Source organism: Talpa occidentalis, unplaced genomic scaffold (genome assembly GCF_014898055.3).
Source record: "Talpa occidentalis isolate TD23 unplaced genomic scaffold, MPIMG_talOcc4v2.1 talOcc4.2, whole genome shotgun sequence".
NCBI classification, from domain to species: Eukaryota; Metazoa; Chordata; class Mammalia; order Eulipotyphla; family Talpidae; genus Talpa; species Talpa occidentalis.
Window position 1 is genome coordinate 120,328,412 of NW_023602073.1, and position 20,398 is coordinate 120,348,809.

At 33.9% G+C, this 20,398-nt stretch overlaps 1 protein-coding gene across 6 annotated transcripts in view; it reads left to right on the forward strand.

The window, feature by feature from the left end:
• HSF2 (heat shock transcription factor 2) overlaps nt 1-12,715 on the forward strand; it is a 30,656-nt gene extending 17,941 nt beyond the window's left edge. For 3 of the 6 annotated variants that reach the window (XM_037520318.1, XM_054697789.1, XM_037520319.2), the window contains 7 exons: nt 609-696; nt 2,231-2,379; nt 2,743-2,982; nt 3,733-3,838; nt 8,078-8,131; nt 10,769-10,853; nt 11,705-12,715. In XM_037520318.1, the coding sequence (XP_037376215.1) occupies nt 609-696; nt 2,231-2,379; nt 2,743-2,982; nt 3,733-3,838; nt 8,078-8,131; nt 10,769-10,853; nt 11,705-11,997 (1,015 nt within the window). In that variant the 3' untranslated portion in view covers nt 11,998-12,715. The remainder of the gene's footprint in view (nt 1-608; nt 697-2,230; nt 2,380-2,742; nt 2,983-3,732; nt 3,839-8,077; nt 8,132-10,768; nt 10,854-11,704) is intronic. The other 3 variants (XM_037520320.2, XM_054697790.1, XM_054697791.1) reach the window with 2 other exon arrangements.
• Nucleotides 12,716-20,398: the final 7,683 nt, after the last annotated feature.

A 20,398-nucleotide genomic window follows, 5' to 3' on the forward strand; every position in this document is an offset into this window, starting at 1 on the left:
AGGGAAATTCTTAAAAGTCCTGTGTTGGAAAAAACTTAATTTTTTTTTTTTTTTTTTTACTTGACTGCTCTTATATTTAATCCACTAATAGGGTTTTTAAAAATCTGTGTATCATCCATGAATTGTAATGCCTGTACATGTCAGTAACTACCATTGTCACAACAAAAATATAGGAATAGTGGATAAGGAATAATTGGGAAGAATAAAAAGTTATTTCGTAAGGCTAATGTTTTAACCATGCTTGATTATGCTCAGAACTTTATGGGCTCAACTCTGTTTCCACTAACTAGTTCTTATATTGCCTATTTTTTACTGTGTAAGTGCAGTTCATAAAGAGTTATATAATTCAGTCAGCAATGAAGAATATCTGAAAAGAATAGTTTATTGTATTTGCTAAAAACAGCACAGAAAAAGTCCTCAATAGACTCACTCCCCAGTTTCTATTCCTAAGATGTAAATCATTTTAAAAAGATCCTTGTGTATACATCCTTAGTGAAATTTTTTTTTTTACAATTAAACATGTTTCTGTGGGGTTAAATTATTATAAGCAGTTTTGAAAATTGCATGTTTGAATCACTGAATTTCATGAATGTGTTCTGATTTTTCAGGCCTTTACTTCTGAACACTAATGGGGCCCAAAAGAAGAATCTGTTTCAGCACATAGTCAAAGAACCAGCTGATAATCACCATCATAAAGTAATTTTTAGTTGAATTTTATTTTATATTTATAATCATAAACTAAAATTTTTTACTGCAGAATTTCATACAAAGAAATTTCATGAATAATAATCTAAGTGCTTATCCTCCAGCTTTATTAAGGCATGACAGTTTTCATTATTTCCAAATAACGAAATATATATATATTCCAAATAATACTTGGAATCAGACATTCCAAATATGGTTGGAAAAGTTACCTTTTCCCAAATTATTTTTATACCCCTCTTCAGTTTCCTATTTTATTATCCCAAATTAGTACATATTATTTCATGGCCATTTTGTATGTGTGAATCCATGAACAATATTTGGTATTATTTCACATACATCTGAACTTCATAAAATGTTATTTTGTGCATAACATTTTACATTGTAACTTGTTTCCACCTACTCTTGCTTTTGAAGTTTATTAAACAGAGATTTAGTTCATTTCAACTATCATAACATTAATGTATTGATAATATGATTATGCGTTCTTCTGTCAGGTTACTTTATCCAACTTTTATTAAAATGTGCATATAGTAGACTTTTTTACTGTAACAACTGTAACAAAACATTTTTGTTTGCTTCATTTTTGTTACAGACTCTCTGGATACTTTATCAGAGTTATACCCAGTGGCAAATTAGTCCTGGCCAGAGTTTATATTCATTATCTGATTATTGTTGTTACTTATAAATCTTAGAATTCCAAATACTACTTCAGATTTATTATTAAAGGTTGAAGATTTTTGTTCCGGCATATCAGAGTTAACCAACGTCCAATTCTGCTCATCACTGTTTCTTAAATAATCAAGTATACCTGTTTCTGGTTTTAGCATTGAAAATTCAAATGAATGAAGATTTGTTAATTTTACTCTATCTGTATATTTTTAGGTTCTTTGTGTCTTTTGCCTTCTGTATCTAGTGTTGAAATTTATATATTTTTTCTATGACAGTCCTGACCTTAGTTTTGCTGTAGAACATTGAAAGTTCTTTTGATTAACATATAGTTTGAAAATATCTGTAGCTTAAAAAAAAATTACTGCTAAAAAGCCAGACTAACATTTAATTGTTGAATAGTTGAAATGCTTTCTATTTTCTGTTAATGACCACTTAACAAGTAAGAATTAAAAAAAAATATCAAAACAGAGTAGCTTGAGATGAAATAATGTCCATCAGTACAGTGGTCATTTAGTAATGCGTGAAATTACTGGTGACATTTTAGCACATTGTTGCCCTTTGTGTATAAAAAAATACTTTAAAATTTGAAGGTCCGTCTACGGATATATTTGCAGGCATGTTGTTTTCAAAGTCCCTTAAAATGAAAAATAGTGTGGTAGAATGCAAATTATATACCTCATGTGTCTTGCTAATACTTAGACCAATTAGTGTGTAAGTTCTGTTAAGGGAAGATAACATAACTGTTTTGCTTACTGTTGTATCATCAATGTTTGTTGGCCCAAATATTTTTAAAATGGTATGTTGTCTGGTCAGTGTAATTTCAATTTTTTGATAAATTTTCTCCCTGGTTTTTTAGGTTCCACACAGTAGGACTGAAGGTTTAAAGCCAAGGGAACGAATTTCAGATGACATCATTATTTATGATGTCACTGATGATAATGCAGATGAAGAAAATATCCCAGTTATTCCAGAAACTAATGAAGATGTTATATCTGATCCCTCCAAGTAAGAAGATTGTGAAATAAAATCCATAAAAATATTGGTTACTTTCTTATCAAAGAATTCAAAACTACTTTATTCCTTAATAAACTCATATCTAACTCACATTTGGATTATTGAACAAATTAAGCCAAATTGTTCAATCAAATACTACCTTTCCCCCAACAAAAAGTGCGGATTTACTTTTTAATTTTGAAGATAAGCTCCTTTACGTGATTCTTATGTGATGCATCAGTATGTGTGATTAAGCTTAAAACCAAGACATTTAAAACTAAAACACATAGTTTGAGGAATTTCCTTGGAGATTGGATAGAATGAATTTGTGGAGTCTGAAAATGTAATTGATTCTTTCTCATATTGCCAATGTAGCTGTAGCCAGTATCCTGATATTGTCATTGTTGAAGATGACAATGAAGATGAGTATGCACCTGTCATTCAGAGTGGAGATCAGAATGAAGTAGCCAGAGAATTACTAAGTTCAGGCAGTGATGGCACCAGCCCTCTCATGTCTAGTGCTGTCCAGCTAAATGGCTCGTCTAGTCTGACCACAGATGATCCTGTCACCATGATGGATTCCATTTTAAATGATAACATCAATCTTTTGGGAAAGTGAGTGCTCTGCTAGTTCTCTAGATTTTTGTTTTTTGTTTTGTTGTTGTTGACTTCCCAAATTCTGTTTCTTTTTGAGTGATTTTCCTTTCAAATTATGAACCCATGTAGTCTAACTTTAATCTGTTTTGGTTAGGGCTGAGCCCCAAAGTGGTATTTTGAGAAAGATTTAGATTTTAGATAGTCTTGGAATTTCCTTGGCAGTTCTTCACATTAATGAAATAATGTGTTTTGAATATCCATAAATGGTGTGTGATTATGACTATTTGCTTTTTTATCAGGACTGTGGAATAACATAATTTTTATTAAGGAACATTATAGCATTAAGAAAACTAGAAGTTAGAGGTTAAACATTTTTAATTAGAGTTTAAGGAAAAAGATGGGATTGTTTCAGAATCTTTTTTTCAGCAAATACTAAAGATTGGTGTAATAGCTGTGAGTTTTCAGTTAATGAATATTTTGGAAATCCCAAATATCAAATAGGATTTCTAACAACAAAGAGGGAAGGAAGCACAGTTGACTGTGGTAGAGTATGGGTGATTTGGTGGTGGGTGCACTTTGGTGGCAGTACCTGATGGAGGTATACTAATATACTACTCTATTAAAAATACATAAGTAATAAAAATAAAAAAGAGTTGGTGAGAATTCAGTGCATTGAGGAATCATTTGTCTGCCTAGATTGTAAAGTGTTTTTAGATATAAAAACAATAAAACCTAATATCTGATGTTTTTTAAATTTTTTTTCCTTAGGGTTGAACTGCTGGATTATCTTGACAGTATTGATTGCAGTTTAGAGGACTTCCAAGCCATGCTGTCAGGAAGACAGTTTAGCATAGACCCGGACCTCCTGGTTGATGTAGGTACTTTGAATCATCTTTGCTATACTGGCAGTTTATATATTTATAAATCAATACATAATTTTCTGATAATTCTGTGCTATTGCATTTTTTTTTAATGAATGGTTTTGTTTATCAGAAAGAATGAACAGATGGGTTTAGGACAGTGAAAGAGGTTTATTACTACCCATCTCTGAGTAGTAGTTCAGCTAATCCCCCATAATAACATATCAACTCTGTTTACCAGTACTATTAAATCTAGGTCTTGTCTGGACATGTTACTGTGTTGTTTTGCTGTAGAATAAATTGTCACTGAATGGAAATAAGTGGAAATTAGTAATAGAGATACTTATCTGGGAAACAGAATGGAGACACTTCTTAATAAATTGGGAATTAATATGTTCCACTCCAACTATATATTTTTCTATTTTCTGTTTAATACACACGCACTCCCACCCACCCATCCCCCCACCCACCCACCCCTGAATCTTAAGTGTCCTCTGCTCCAATCCCCATCAGTACTTCTATGAACTTGACCTCCAGCATTATCTGGACTGTGAATTCTTACTACATTTCTGGCACTGAACACTTTCTCACTGACTTCTCGTTTCTCTTCTCTCTTGTTCCTCTCTTCCACAAAGCTTCCTAAGTAGTTTGGTCACATCCAGATGCATCTTGTTTTCTTCTGTGTTTACATTTTCTGTTCTGAACATGCTTCTCTATTTCCCAAGAAAGCTCTATTGTTTCATTTTTTTTTTACACTTCTTGTGTTGAAATACAAATTCTCTCATATTAAAAGATTCTGTAGTCTTACTTTTTCAAGAGCTGCTCAGTGAGGCCAAAAGGAATTACTCCTGTCTTAGCTCTTTAGTTTTAATAATTTACCACCTTATATCTCTGCTTCTCAGCAGTCTTTGTCAATGTCATGTGACTTTATTATTTCCAAATCATCAGTGATTCACAGGATGGATTTCACCATTTTTGAAGATTTCCTTTCCATGATGACCTGTGTTATCATCTTAAGTGAATTCAGCATCCATTTTAATGAGGGATTTTTAACAGTAACTTGATAGCCCTCTTGATTGATTGTCAGTCTTAATCTTCACTGTAAATCAAAGAGCCTTTTAGAATAGTTGTCCTTTAGACCAGTAAGAAGAAAATAAAGTTCCATAATTTTGATCCTCTACTAATCCTTGCAGTCTTCAACTAGATCATTTTAATCCAACTGTGGCACAATTATCACACTTGTTTGTCTTCAAGACTTCATCCAGTTAATTCTTCCCTATTCACAGGGGATAATTCAGTGTTCTGGTTCTCTGGGAAGCTATGGAATCTCAAATTTTCTTAGAGGAAATATTTATATCCATCTAAAGCCAATTTTTACATCTGCCTTCTTCTGTTTTTCTATCTGTATCCTTAATCATTTCCATCAGCTTTTAATAGTTAATTGAAACTTCCCTCCTCTTAAGATAACATTTTACTTGTATTATTGGGTTTTCCTTTACTGTTTTGTTTCTCTAATCTATCTCTTCACTTACTTGCAGAAGTAAGTGAAGTACTGTAGAAATGAGTAGATATATTTGCTACTTCTTTATTTCTTATTATTACTTTTAATGAGACCCTGTATTATCTTATTTCTTGTTTATTTACTCTAAACCTGTGCTATCTCTACTATCTTGATTTAGCCAGAAAGGTAAACTGTAGTGTGTTTTTTTTTTTCCCAAATTAGAATTGGGCTAGTGGAAGATTGGTTTGAATCAGACAGATTTGGGTTCAATTATTGGCTTATGTTACTTACTAGCTACTGTTGTTAGCCTTGGTAAAGTTAATTGCTTTTGTGCATCTATTAAATGTGGCTAATGGCGGACATGAAGGAATGTTGTGAGGATTATAATTAAGATTATTGTTGTTAACACTATTGATTTTCCACGGCAGACTTTTTTCTTTTGACTTAGAAGCCCCAGAATTCTTTGTTCTTTTTCTGTCTACCTAAACATTCTCACTTTCCTCTAAGATTTCTTTTTCTTCCTGTCTGCTACTTGTGAGTATTCCCCAAGGTACCCAGGCTTTTATCCTCTTTAATTTTTTCCTACCTTTTTCTGTGCTTCCTGTAAGAGGGATTTTTGGCTTATAGAATTGTTCTCAGATATATAGCTCCTGCTCTTAATATATTTTAAAGTAAATATTGCTTGAGTTCTGAGTCCATGCCTTTGTGGTCATCAGTTAGATCTTGGCTCAGATTGGTATATGACAACAAATTTTTCCTTATTTTCTAAACTCAGTACTCTTTTCATGTTTTTATTTTATATTACAATATTCTGTAGTATTAACAGGTTTTTCCTTACTCACCTAGGCTAGTAATCCCGAAGTCATCTTGGTTTCCTTAGCTTTATCTAATTCACCAATTCTTGTGTATTTTCAAAAAACAGCATTTACAAGCCACCACTACTTTTCTAAGATCATCATTGTTTCATTGTTGAAAATTGCTGTATTATCATAGATCAAAAAATCCAATCATAGCTTCTTTGTTTTCTGAGAGGATAAAGATGGTAACAGCATGATAAATATGCTGAAGAGTTCATGGTTTCGCTCTGCAGAGTTCAGTACTGATTAACCTAGTGTGGAGCGAAACACTAAGGGCCTGACCTTAGAATCAAGCAACTGTGTCACTCCTCTCACGTGATCTACTTTTTTCTATCTTACACCTGAGAAAACATGATAGTATTCCTAATTCAGTGGTTATGGTGAGTGGGGCAAAAAAGAAATGAGTTTTCACTGCTGGTCTTCCTCAGATCCCACTCTCAGTAGGGAGAAAAAATAATGAGGTGTCTGAGGTGATAACAAACTGAGCTGTCAGTGATTGGTAATCATGAATAGCTATCTATTCTTAAGGAAAGAGTTTCGTCTGTTTCATGGATCAGTAGAGGTGGTATGAAAGAAGGACTAGTTAATGAAAGGAAGAGTTGGAATATTTTTAGGGCTACCATGAATATGGAACTTTAAGGAGAGGATCAGTGTTTAGAAAGTGTGGAAGAAGCAGATTCTACCTATGGTCTTTGTGCATTTCATTATATCCTGTGAGTCATTGGTATACTTATTGTACTAAAATGCTCTGATCACTATATTTCATTGCTCATACCTTTCCCAAGACACTCATTGCTGACAGAATGTGGATTTGTCCACTTAGCTTGACCTTTCTCTACTTTTTTGAACTTTATGTTTACACCTTACTCAACTCTGTATTATTTTATTTTATTTGCAGTAGTTGTCTTACCTGTTTTTAAAAGTTAGTCCACAACTATTCCTCCTTCTGTTGTCGATAATGCTATAACATACTTTTCCCTACATTCTCTTGTTTTAACCATATGTAGAGATTGATCCATATTGCATAGCTTCGTCAAGACTTTTTATTGATCCTGTGTATATGAGTCTGTCTGTATCTGTCTATCTGTATCTGTGTATTTTCCTTCTTTATCGTTCTCTTAAAACTCTTTAGTACTTTTGAGATCCATCATACATTATATGATACTAGATTATATCTGATCATATGTTGCTGTTGGATTTTGTTCTTATCTTGCCTTTTAGATTGTAAGCTCCTAGAGAGCAGGAATAGTGTCTTCATCTTGTATTCTTCATGATGTCAGTTATTTCTTAGATGCTCAAATATCCTTGCAGAATGAATGACTTTGAAACTTACAACTTAAAAAACTTTTATCTGTAAACTGACTGGTTTAAGAAATTCAATAAGCAGTGGTCTTAGCATCCCCTTGCTAGTTGAGGGGAAAATAAACAAGTAGGTATGCCATTTTGTCAGAGTTTCACCTCAGGTATAATCTAGGAACCACTGTCATAGAGCAGATTGTTCAAGTTTATCGCATTTAGCCAGGTAGTTAGTAAAGGCTTAGTGTCAGGGCAAGAAACTCAGTCCTGGGTGCTACTTAAGGCAAAAGACATTAGGAAGGAAAAAAATTAACAAATGAGAGTGGGAGGTGGGGAAAAACACCTTTTGTCTCAAGTGAGACAAATGACACTTTTATAGAAAAATTCTTTACATCTAATTCACGGGATAGTTTGCTATTTGTTTGTTTTTCTTTCTGCTTTTCTTGCTTTTCTCTTCCAAACTTGTTTTACTGTATGGAAACTTCTTAGTGCAGGAGCTACATATCTTCACCCAACATGGCTGTATAAAATTTTTGAACACACAGTTAATTCTTTTTTAATATTTTTAAACTTATCATCTTTCTTGTTTGGTCTTTCAGCTTTTCACTAGTTCTGTGCAGATGAATCCCACAGATTACATCAATAATACAAAAGTAAGTTTTAATTCATGTTGCTCAGGACCCATAGCTGTAAGAATCTGAAAAAAGTCCTAGTAAGTAGAGAGAGCAGTATCACTCCAAGTTATAAAAAGCATTTTATATTCTCACCTAATATATGTGATCAAGATAGTAAAATTCTAGAGTAAAAATTAGCTTTTGATTATGGGGCAAATTACTGCCCAATTCTACTGGCACTTGTGTAGCTAACTGCCAGGATGAAATTAGTGCTCAGGTTGCTGGGAGATTATCTGACTAAATTTGGCAAATTCAGGTATATTACTGAAACAAATTATTAAAATGACTGTTTCATGTTTTATGTGCTTGATTTTATATTCTTAAACCTTCTAAAAGCAATTCACAGCATTTTTTGTTAAAAAAAATTATTGGTACCTATAGTCTTCTATAAGTTCCTTCATTTATTAGCATACAGTAAAAGTGCAGGGATTTATACTAATTGTAGGCTAGGTAAGTTGAAACAATGTAGGATGCATTTTGGACTTTTTTTAAGTAATGGTTTTTGTTGTTTTTTTTAAAACATATAGGAACTGCAGTTGGGAATAGATAAGTTATTTCTTTACAACTAGTCTTTAATGTATAATAAAGGACCATTTGAAGTTGTTAGAGCAGATGTTTGAAAAACATCCTGTTAACTTTGTGTAGCTTATTGTCTTGAACAGGTGTATATTTTACTCTTATATTTATACAAGTTTTCAGTAATCCCTGTTCTTCATTGAACTCAGAGGTACATCAGGTCCTCAGAGATTTGTTCAAACTCTACATTAGTAATCTAAAAATGAATGCATATCAGATAAAATAAAAGTGATAAGAGTCAGGGGGTGGGTAGAAATTTTCTGACATTTGTCATACGTGAGAATCTATTCACATTTTTTGCATATTCAGTTTATAGTATAGGTAACTTGAAGTTGATGGAAGTTATAAATTGTTGAACTAGAAAATTGATTATGAGCTTAATATCTGAATGATTTTAGGGATTGGCATATTTTTTCTGTTATAGACCTGTTAGTAAATATTTCAGTTTTGCTCTTTATATGTTTTCTTTCACAATTACTCACTTTGCAATTGTAGTGTTAAAGCAGCCATGGACAATAACAGAATGAGTGTGGCTGTGTTCCAATAAAACTTTATCTACAAAAACAGTCAGATGAATTGGGCATGTAGGCTGTAATTTGCCTAGATTTATATTTCAATAAATGTGATCATATTACTGAATGTTAGACCCATATCATACATTCATTTAGTGATTGTGCTGTGTTATTTGTTTATTGCTAGGCATTGAGCCATTTCTGGATCACCTTTCTTATTCCAAAGAATAATAAGTCCAGTTTTCATAAATAAGCTAAAAGCCAATGGCATATTATTTTACAGTATTATACAACAGATAAATTTGAGAGAGACTTTTCATTATACTTACAGAATCAAGATTAATTTTTTCATAATTGGCATATCAGCTATCATTCTGTTTTATGGATTACAGTACTTTCCTCATAAATCAGGATGCCTTACACACTTCAGTACAGAAATCTAAGTGATCACTACTAACGAATACGTATTTGCATGGGAGATGAAACCCATTTGTTATCTGGTTCTTACATTTTCAAATAATAACAGTGACATCCTTGAAAAATACCTATCTTAGGAAATTATAATAATGGTTTTGCATTAATGTGGCTTTATTATACATTAATGTTTATTATGAATGATAAATGAGAACATATTTTTATGTAAAATTTTTGAAAAGTTTAAGTAGTTTTTATTATATGAGGGGGGCGTTATTTTCTCTCCATTGTGGAAACTTTACTGCTTCATTTTATGATAAACACAGGGGAATAATGGGAATTAGCATGTTTGTTATATATGCTTAATCAGCATGCACATATCCGAGACTTACAGCTGTTCAGAAACATTGTGAACCTCTGCACCTCAAATTGAACATCGTTGAAAAGAGCACTGAAGAACTTAACAGCATTAAAGATTGAATCCCCTTCCAGTTAGATGGAAGGAGAGAAGACAGTGGTTGCAAGAAGCAATTCAGATGACAGCAAAGAACTGAAAGAGTCACAAAATGGAAATGAAGAAACACCACCTCAACTTTAAGGCTTCCAAATATAGAGAGAAATAGTTTTAAGGATGTCACCATGTTATCCTGAGCTACTCTTAATATGTTTACTTATGGGAAATACTCTGTTTTATGAGTAAAGAGAACTGTGTAATACACCTAGTCACTTTACACTTTAAACTGTTTAAAATGAGTTTGCTTAAAGAATTATCTTTTAATTAGCAATTTGAAACCAATCATCTGTGATTCATTCCCATCTTTTACCCTTGACAAATTCTGTCTATTCTGTTGGAATGCCCCTCTTCCTTTCATACTTAACTACTATCCTAGTTCAGTTTCTTTTGTTTCATCCACTTGATGACAGCAATAGTTTTTCTTAGACAGTCTTGCTATTTCTACTTAAATGTCTTTCTCTTTCCTGATTCTTACCCTTCTTGTATATTTCAGATAGTATACCAATATTCATACATTGTGCCAGGTTTTTAAAATAACTTTTGCTGTTTTTCAGAAACATAAAATATGAAGCAAATATTTTTATATTTTTTCTCTTTTAGTCCGAGAATAAAGGATTAGAAACTGCCAAGAACAATGTAGTTCAGCCAGTTTCAGAAGAGGGAAGAAAATCTAAACCCAAAGCAGGTAGGTATATGTACATACATACACACACTCTTAATTTTTATAGATTTTTTTTTTTTAAGATTTATTTATTTATTTATACAAGCACTGGGCACAGTCAGAAGTGCGGGAGGGTGAGAGAATTCACCAGAGTCAGAGTGGGGAGCAGAACAGGCAGAGGACCGAAGTACACTGCTGAGGGGAGCAGTGGGCGGCAGGAGAGGTCCACGCGCCATGTGGGACCCTCCTCAGGTGGCCGGGGAGCAACTGGGGATCAAACCGGCGCTGCAGAGGCCGCGGGCAGCTTCGCAACCCAGTGCTCAACCGCTGCGCCACCGGGGAGGCCCAATTTTTATAGATTTTTAAAAATTAACGTAAAAACTATTTCTAGCCAAATAGCATTCAACATCATTTCTTTATAATGCTGATGAGAAGAAAATAACCCCAACTGAGAGTAAATAAAACATCATTTAGTTTAGAGGCACAGTTTCTAGAATCTATTGATGACCTGAGAGAGGCCTCATTGAAATTAACAGTTGAACACAAAATGTATGGTCTCAGTTTTATGCATAATATATCAAGGATCAGCCTATAGGGAAAAATGATGAGGTAGTAGTTTGGCAAATTTCTTGTGGTTCTTTTTTTTCCCATTTAACCTTAGGAGAACTGAAAGAACCATCATTTCTTAATTATTGAGTAAGACTTAACTTTCCTGACTTGCACATTTTAAATTTACTCTCACACACTGTCATATTTCTTGTTAAACTAGGTAAGGGTAGTGATTGCATATGTGCACATTTCTTTTTCCATCTTCAGCTTGAACTCTGTATATATGACCTGGTGATAAAAGAACACTTTTCTAATCTTTTGTATAGACAAGCAGCTTATCCAGTATACTGCTTTTCCACTTCTTGCATTCCTGGATGGGAACCCTGCTTCTACTGTTGATCAGGGAAGTACAGCCTCTTCAGAAGTTATGTCTACTATAGATAAACCCATAGAAGTTGATGAGCTTCTGGATAGCAGCCTGGATCCAGAACCAACACAGAGTAAGCTTGTACGCCTGGAACCATTGACTGAAGCTGAAGCTAGTGAAGCTACACTGTTTTATTTATGTGAACTTGCTCCTGCACCTCTGGATAGTGACATGCCACTTTTAGATAGCTAAATCCCCAGGAAGTGGACAATGTATGTATATATTCATCAAAATGATGAACTATTTATTTTAAAGTATCATTTGGTACTTTTTTTTTGTAAATTGCTTTGTTTTGTCTAATCAGATACTGTGGAATAGAAAGCATCTTTTGCTTTTCTCACTAACCACACACTCTTGCAAAGCTTTCAGGTGTTACTCAGCTATTTAGGTACACAAGATTTAATGCACATTATTGGCATATCTTTAAGTTGGATTCAAATGGCAGTTTCCCTTCAATTATAGTAAATTGGATTTCTTTTTTTTACATATATGCCTATTAACCCCAGTTAAACTTTTGTTTGTCTTACTTGTTTGATGCTGTCTGTTCCCATTGAGTGTAAGTCACTAGAGCTAATGGTAGAATTCCTAAAACTTCGTCTGTTCCAGTTACTTTCATTAAGTATTTTTCACTTGGCATACTTTTAAAACTGGGAACATAAAGTGCCTGTATCTTGTAAAACTTTCTTTGTCTTTCTTGGTTCAGAGAAGTTCATGTTCAACAGGAAAGGCAAAGTATACATGAGTGCTTGCTGTCTTATATGGTTCCAGCTCTATATATGTAGACTGAAGTGGATGGGATGGCATCAACCCTGTCCACTTCACTGGACTAGTTCTAAGTAAAATTTTTCTGGTTTTTTTTTTTTTTTTGAACCATACTATTTAGTAAAATAAATATAATGAATGTTGTGTACTGGTGTCTGTTACGTGCCTCCTTTGTAGGTGATACCCACTTGTTAATGATTTTTCCTTTTCATTGAAATTAGATAGACTTAAACTGTAAACTGTGTCAGTTGTCCCTTCTTAATGTGAGTCACATCAGATCTTTGTGCCTCATCTCAAAAGACAAACTCTGTATTACAACAAAGAGGGAATATAATGTCTCTAAATTTAATGTGTTTTAAAATTCTTCTTTGTTTAAAAATTATATTGGCTTGCTTTCTGTTTCTAATAAAGAACTGAGAGAAATATACCTCTCATTGTCCCAAATGAGGTAAGACATTATCACTAGATGCTACCAAGGGCCTCTAATTTTTGCCCAGAGAGATAAGAGAGATCATCAGATCACCTTTTCCTATTGGAACAGTTGCTGAGGAGGATCGTAGAGACTTAATATAAATGGCCAGGGGACCTCTTTGATCACTTAATTCCATTTTCAAGCAGAGAATTGGAACAGGGCAGTTAATATCTGAATATTTTATAGAGGTATTTGATAAGGAATTACAGATACCCTTCATGTTGGCCATATTCTGTTTCTTGTTATCCTATAATTTCTCTTATGGTGATGTAAAATTCATAGTAAAGCCTAGCACAGTCATAGGAAACCCCTACCATATCCTAAAATGTTGATGAATTATTTTAAGACTCTGGAAGGTTTTCCCATATATGCTGTAGAGATCATGTTCCCTAGAGAAGGGTTAAGGTGAGGAGAGGAGCTCAAGTATAGAGAAAACTTTATAGAGACTTTTTTCCTTCCCTTCCTCACTATGAGTTGGGATCAAGTGTATATTCCTTGGGTTCATTTTGGAGCAGTAAAAGTACTGTAAAAATAATTTTGAAAAGTTTTATACCCCTAGTACTTTCTGAGATGACATTTAAGATTTTTTCAATCTTTAGTTTTAATAGTTGGAAGGAATTTAGATCATTGTTAATACTTCTGTTTTATTGTTACATGCGTCTTTTAAATTAACCTGAAAACATCTAAATATCATACTGATTTGATATGAACCAACATTTATCCTCTCCTTCAATAATATTAATCCTATTTTTATTATGCGTGGAAGTCATACATTGAAAATGCATCTCTCTACATGTATATTTGAAGTTGTTTCCTTTTGCCTTAAGATTATAAGCATTAAAAAAACGTAGCAAATTATCAATACAGCGGATCAAAATGGTACAGATATATTTGGCAGAGACTGTTAACGGACTACCAGATGATTTCCTATTCCTATCATGCAGTTAGATTTCTTCCACCTTTGTAAACAGGGTGACTATGTGGCTGAGTTTTAATACATAAAACAGGAGAAGTGATTTACAGAAGTTCTAGGTCTGATCTTTGAAAACTTCCTCCATGCAATCCTCCTTGCCCTTTACTCCTTCACTGACTTGATGCAGAGTAATATGTGGCTTCTGCTGCTTAGGAGAGCGCTGTCATTAATCCTAGACACCCGTTGTACACTTTAGGTAAAGAGAAGACAAACTTTTACTATCTCCTGTCTCTGAATTTTATTTTTTTGGTTGATCTGTTACAGTTCTTAGTACTCACTAATACAGTATAATCCAAATTTTGATCTGCTGTTAAGCATAAAATTTTACTGGAAATTCATCTTTTATCTAGAGGTGAATGTTATAATTATCAATAGAGCATTAATTTTCTTTTTCCTGTTATGGATGTAAAGTTCTGTTTATATTCAAAACAGTAAGTAGAGAGATTGGGAGGAATTTTGTTAGTTTATCAGCTGGTGGTTTAGATCATCCTTTTGTTCAAAGCGAAAAAGTAGAAACCATCTGAACTACAAGGATTTTTTTTTTTACTACTTAGTACCACTGTCTTTCCAATATGTAAAATTGTCTGTTTAATGTTTTTAGAGGTTTAATCAAAAGTAACTTATTAGCAAGATTCAGAACAGATAAATAGGTGTATCTTTGTTTTGTCAAATGTGAAAAGAGTACTTGTTAAGAAAGATGGTGCCTTGTCCTGAGGTATCTTTTCATGCAGATCAACTTTAGGAAAGAATACATGTGGAAATTGAAAGTCTGGAAATGGATTTCTTGAAAGGTAATCCAGCTTGTTTTTAGCAGAGGAAGCTGCCTTTGTACAATATGGAGTACCACATTATGAAGACAGTTAACCTAGTGGGTACCCTGCATCTCCATTTTACTTCCAACATTCTGTTACCTCAGGGAGATAGAAGTAGGGCCCTGGGAGATAGCTTGTGACTTAGAGAGCTATATATTCTTTTAGGGTATATCACTGTGTTTCATATGAATAATCTGGAGTTTAAAGGCTGAAGTGTAAGAACAAATGGTCTGCAGACTGGAAAAATGACCAAATAATACTCACGTGGAAGAATTAGGGTCTTGAACTTTGTTTCAAGCATATGAGAACTACTTTTTAAGAAGTGGTTGCCATTAATTATGCCATAAAGCAAATCAGTGCATTTCAAGGTAGCAAGCATGGTAATTACAATACAGATAAACTAGAACCTTGACAGTTTTAAGGACCATTGGCCTGGTGTTTTGTAGAATGTCTCTCAGTTTTGGGTTACCTGGCATTTTCCCCATAATTAGATTGGACATTTAATTTGTAGGGAAGAAAGGGCAAAGTAGTGAAGTGCCTTTTTCAATATATATCAAAGGTACAAGCTGTTTACTAGACTTTTCACTGTTGTTAGTGTTGACTTAATAGATTGAACTGTCAAACATTTTTATGAGCCTAAAAGTTCTGTGATGCCTACCATGCAGTCTCAAGAACAACTAAGGCATCCCTACCTACAAATAATGGTCTTTTATGTATCCTGGTCTACCAGCCCCATGCACAGATTTTGGACTTGTACAACAATCTTCATAGTTAATGAGTTAAATATTTGTAATGTTTTTCTCCATATGTATACATATTTGATTGCTTCTTTTTCTCTGGATAACCTCAATATACTCACTAAAAGAGGAACAAAATTTCTCTTCATCCTATCTCTCAGTGCAAAGAAAATAATGGTAGGGGAATAGAACATCTTTTTGTCCAGTACACAGATGTGTTTTTCTGGTCTGTCATAGTGTTACATACTTTTTAGCCAATAAAAAGTAAGATAAAGGATAAACATATTTCTGTAAAACACCCTCTAGGAGGGTGGAAAGGCAAAGTTCCAGGCTGGAAAAAATATTTGCAAACAATTTAAGAAAGGACAAGGAAATAGCTCTTGAGACTTAACAGTAGTTAAAAAAAACAATGCAATTAGAAAATGGTCCAAAGATATAGACATTTCATCAAAGAGCATCAAAAAAAGCACATAAAAAGATACTTCACGTCGTTGGTCATTTGGGAAAGGCAAATTTAAACCACAGTCAGATATCACAACATTCCTATTAAGAATGGCTAAAATGAAAAATGACAACGTCAAATGCTTATGAGTGTGCGAAGAAACTGAATTGCTAATTGCATTTATGGTATGAATATGAAATGATAGTCAATTGGGAAACAATTTGGTAATTTCTTTTAAAACATTCAGCTCATCCACAATGGTCCCTCTCTTCACTGATTCCAGGTACTACTAAGCTCCCCTTTTCCATAATGAGATAATACTTTATACAACCTTTGGAATTGGCTTCCCTCCCCAACCCACTCCCAGGTTCATTGAGAAATAATTGACAGATACCACTGTTTAAGTTAAAGGCATACAACATGATTCTTTGATTTATACATACTAGGAAATGATAGTTGAAAATATTTTATATGTAATTTTATATGAACATGTGAGCATTAGGCTCAGCTAACATAGATGTATAAGCTAACTTACATGGATATCTCATATAGATATAATAAAATGAAAAAGATTCTGGTGACATGAATTTTTTTTCCTTGAAGTAAAACATCATAACATTTTAGGTATGCATCATTAAAAACCAAGCATGTTTGTACTACATTAAGCTTACCAGTGCAAGTCCAATTCTGTACCCCTTATCATCCAACTGATTCCTTTTCCCCTGCTTCGCCACCCTTCTTCCCCCTTCCTCTCTGGTGACCACTAATTATCTGAGTTTTTGTTTTTACATAGTTCATCCCTTTGTTTTCTCTTCATACCACATAAGAGTGAAATTATATGATGTTTGCCTTGTCTCGTTTATTTCACTAAACATAATAACCCTTAGGTCCATTCATGTTGTAAGCGGCAGATTTTTATCCTTTCTTAAATAGCTGAGTGGTATTCATTGTGTATATATTCCACGTTTATCAGTCTCTGCCCACAGATATTTTGAGTTTCTATCTCTTGGCTGTTGTTAATAATGCTGCGGTAAACAAGGTAACATATGTATCTCTTTGAATAAAGCATTTGTATTTTTCAGGTAATACCCAGTGGTGGGATAACTGGATAGTAATGAAATTTCTTATTTTACAATTTTTGAGGAATCGCCATATTGCTTTGCATAATAGCTGCACCAGTGTACATTCCTACCGAGAGTATACAAGGATTCCTTTCCCTTCACATCCCCAGTACTTGTTTCTTATCTTTGGGATAGTAGCTGTTCTCACAAATATGAGGTGTATGTCTTGATTTGCATTTCCCTACAAGACATGCACATCTTTTCATGTGCCTGTTAGCAATCTGTATGTTGTCTTTGGAGAACTATTTATTTATATCCTTTGTCATTTTTTAATAGGGAAATTTATTGTTGTGTTTTATGAGTCTTTGTATATTTTGGATTTATATCCTTTGTCAGATGTTTGCAAGCATCTCCCATTCTGTAGGGCATCTTTGTTTTGATGCAAATTTCTTTTACTGTCCAGAAGCTTTCTAATTTGATGTAATCCCATTTGTTTATTTTAGCTTTGTTTTCCTTGCTTTTGAAGTTGAGTCTTTAAACATATCTCTAAGGAAAAGAAGCATTGATTGTTTTTTTCCATGTATTTTATGGCTTCAGTTCTTATGTTCAAGTCTTTATAAAATCCATTATGAGCTAATTTCTGTGTATACTATTAGTGTGTTGTCTAGTTTCATTCTTTCATATCTGGCTGTCCAGTTTTCCCAACACCATTTATTGAAGATACTTTCCTTGCTTCATTTAAACGCTTGGCGGCTTTGTCATAATTAATAGTACATAAGTGGTTTTATTTCTGGGGTCTTGATCCTCTTTCATCCGTGTGTGTGTGTGTGTGTTTATTCCAATACTATGTTGTTTTAATTGTAATTTCTTTGTAGTAAAGTCAAAGAGCATGATCTCTCCACTTTTGGACTTTTTTCTCAGAAGGGTTTTTTCGCTAATTGGGATCTTTCATAGTTCCATATAAATTTCATAGTTTTTTGGTTCTGTTCCTGTGAAGAATGCCATTGGGATTTTGATAGGGGTTGCATTTAATCTGTGTTTTGCTTTAGATAGTGTAACCATTTTTGCTATGTTAATTTTTCCAATCCATGAGCACAAAATATCTTTCCTTTTGTCTCTATTTCATTTCTTGCAACAATGTCTTAATAGTTGTCAGTGTACTAATCTTTCACTTCTTTGATTAAATTTATTACAAGGTATTAGTAACTTTTGCTGTGATTGTAAATGGGATTGTTTTCCTGATTACTTCTGTTTATTATTTGCACACAGAAACACTACTCATATGGTTGTGTGTTAATTTTGTAATCTTAACTTTACTATAATCACATTATTTTTTTAAGATTTATTTAGATATTTATTTATATCATGTATTTATTTATACAAGCACTGGGTACAGTCAGAAGCACGGGAGGGTGAGAGAATTCACCAGAGCCAGAGCAGGGAGCAGAGCAGGCAGAAGGATCAAAGTACACTGCTGAGGGGAGCAGCGGGGGAAAGGAGAGGTCTACGTGCCATGTGGGACCCTTGCCCGGTGGCCGGGGATCGAACCGGTGCTGCAGAGGCTGTGGGCAGCTTCGCAGCCCAGCGCTCAACCGCTGCGCCACTGGGGAGGCCCTGTAATCACATTATTTTTAATAGCTTTTTACTGGCATCTTTAGGAATTTCTATGTATATCATCTGCAAGTAGTGATAGTTTACTTCCTTTCCAATTGGTTACCTTTTTATATCTTTTTCCTATCTAATTGCATTTGTTACCACTTTCAACACTATATTGAATCCTAGTGGAAATGGAAAAGAATTTCATAATCCTGATATTAGTGAAAAAGCTTTCTGTTTTCATCATTGAGTATGATCTTGGCTGTGGGCTTATCATATATGACTTATCTACTATATTAAGGGGTTTTATCATAAAACAATGTTGGATCTTGTCAAATGTTTTTTTCTGTGTATTAATATGATCATATGTCTTTTGTCTTTTTGTTAATGTGGTGTCTCATGTTCATTGATTTGCATACGTTAAACCATCCTCCATCCCTGGAGGGATGGAATGGGGTAAACCAGGGATGGTATGGGGTCAACCTGGTCATGGTATGTTTCTTTGACTGTAATACTGAATTCAGGTTGCTAGTATTTTTGTTCAGGTTTTACATCCATGTTCATCAGAGATGTTGGGCTAATATTCACCTTTTTTAGTATTGCCCTTGTCAAGTTTTGGAAGCAGATATTGTTGGCTTCGTTGAATGCAGTTGGTAGTTTTCCCTCCCTTTCAGTTTTACACAAGAGATTGAGAAGGATGGGTATTCTTTAAAAGTTTGGTAGAGTTCACTAATGAGTCCATCTGATCCTGGGCTTTTGTTTTGGGGGAAGCTAGTGATTACTGTTACAGTTTCCTTAGTCATGATCAGTTCAAGTTTTCTGTCTTCCTGATTTAGTCTCGGAATGTTGTTTTTATGAATTTGCACATTTGTTGCCATTTGTTCCTAGTACTTTCATGAATCTTTATAGTGTTGTAATGTGATGAAAATGCTTAGGATTTACTCTTTTTAAACAACTTTCCTATATTTCATACAGCAGTGTTACCTGTAGTCATCATGTTATATATTATTTCCTACTATTTATCTTGTAACTGCAAATTTGTACCTCTGACCACATTACTCCACTGCCCACCTCTGCCTCTGTTAATCACAAGGCTCTGAGTTTGGTTTTTGATTCTCTGTGTGAAATCATACAGTAGTTTTCTTACTTTATGTAGCCTAATATGTGGTCCATCCATGTGTCACCAACGATAGGATTTTCTAGTTTTGTTTTTTTGTAAACAGTGGTTTACTATTTCATTATATAGTCATGCGTCACTTAACCTTCTGGTCAATAAAGACTCATATGAGAGAGGTCCCAATAGGCTGCATTAGATAAGGTTTATAGGCTGTTTGACCTAGGTTTGTGTATTTACTCTGACATTCATACAATGGCAAAATTGCCTAAAGACTTTTTTCTCACAACATATCTTCATTATTGTGATTCATGACTGAGTGTATAGATGCCATATATACATTAACCGTTCATCTATTAAGTGGACACTTAGGTTGTGTCTGTCTTTGTGATTATTAATGCTGCTGCTGAGAACATGGGGATTGCAGATAACCTTTTCAAGTTAGTGCTTTCATTTCCTATGGATATATTCCCAAAAGTGGACTTGCTAGATCAGATGGTAGTCCTATTTTAACTTTTTGAGGACCCTCTCTATTATTTCCATAGTTACACTAATTTATAATCTAACAGTGCACCAAGACTTTCTTTTCTCCACATTCATGCCAACATTTACCTGGCATGTTGT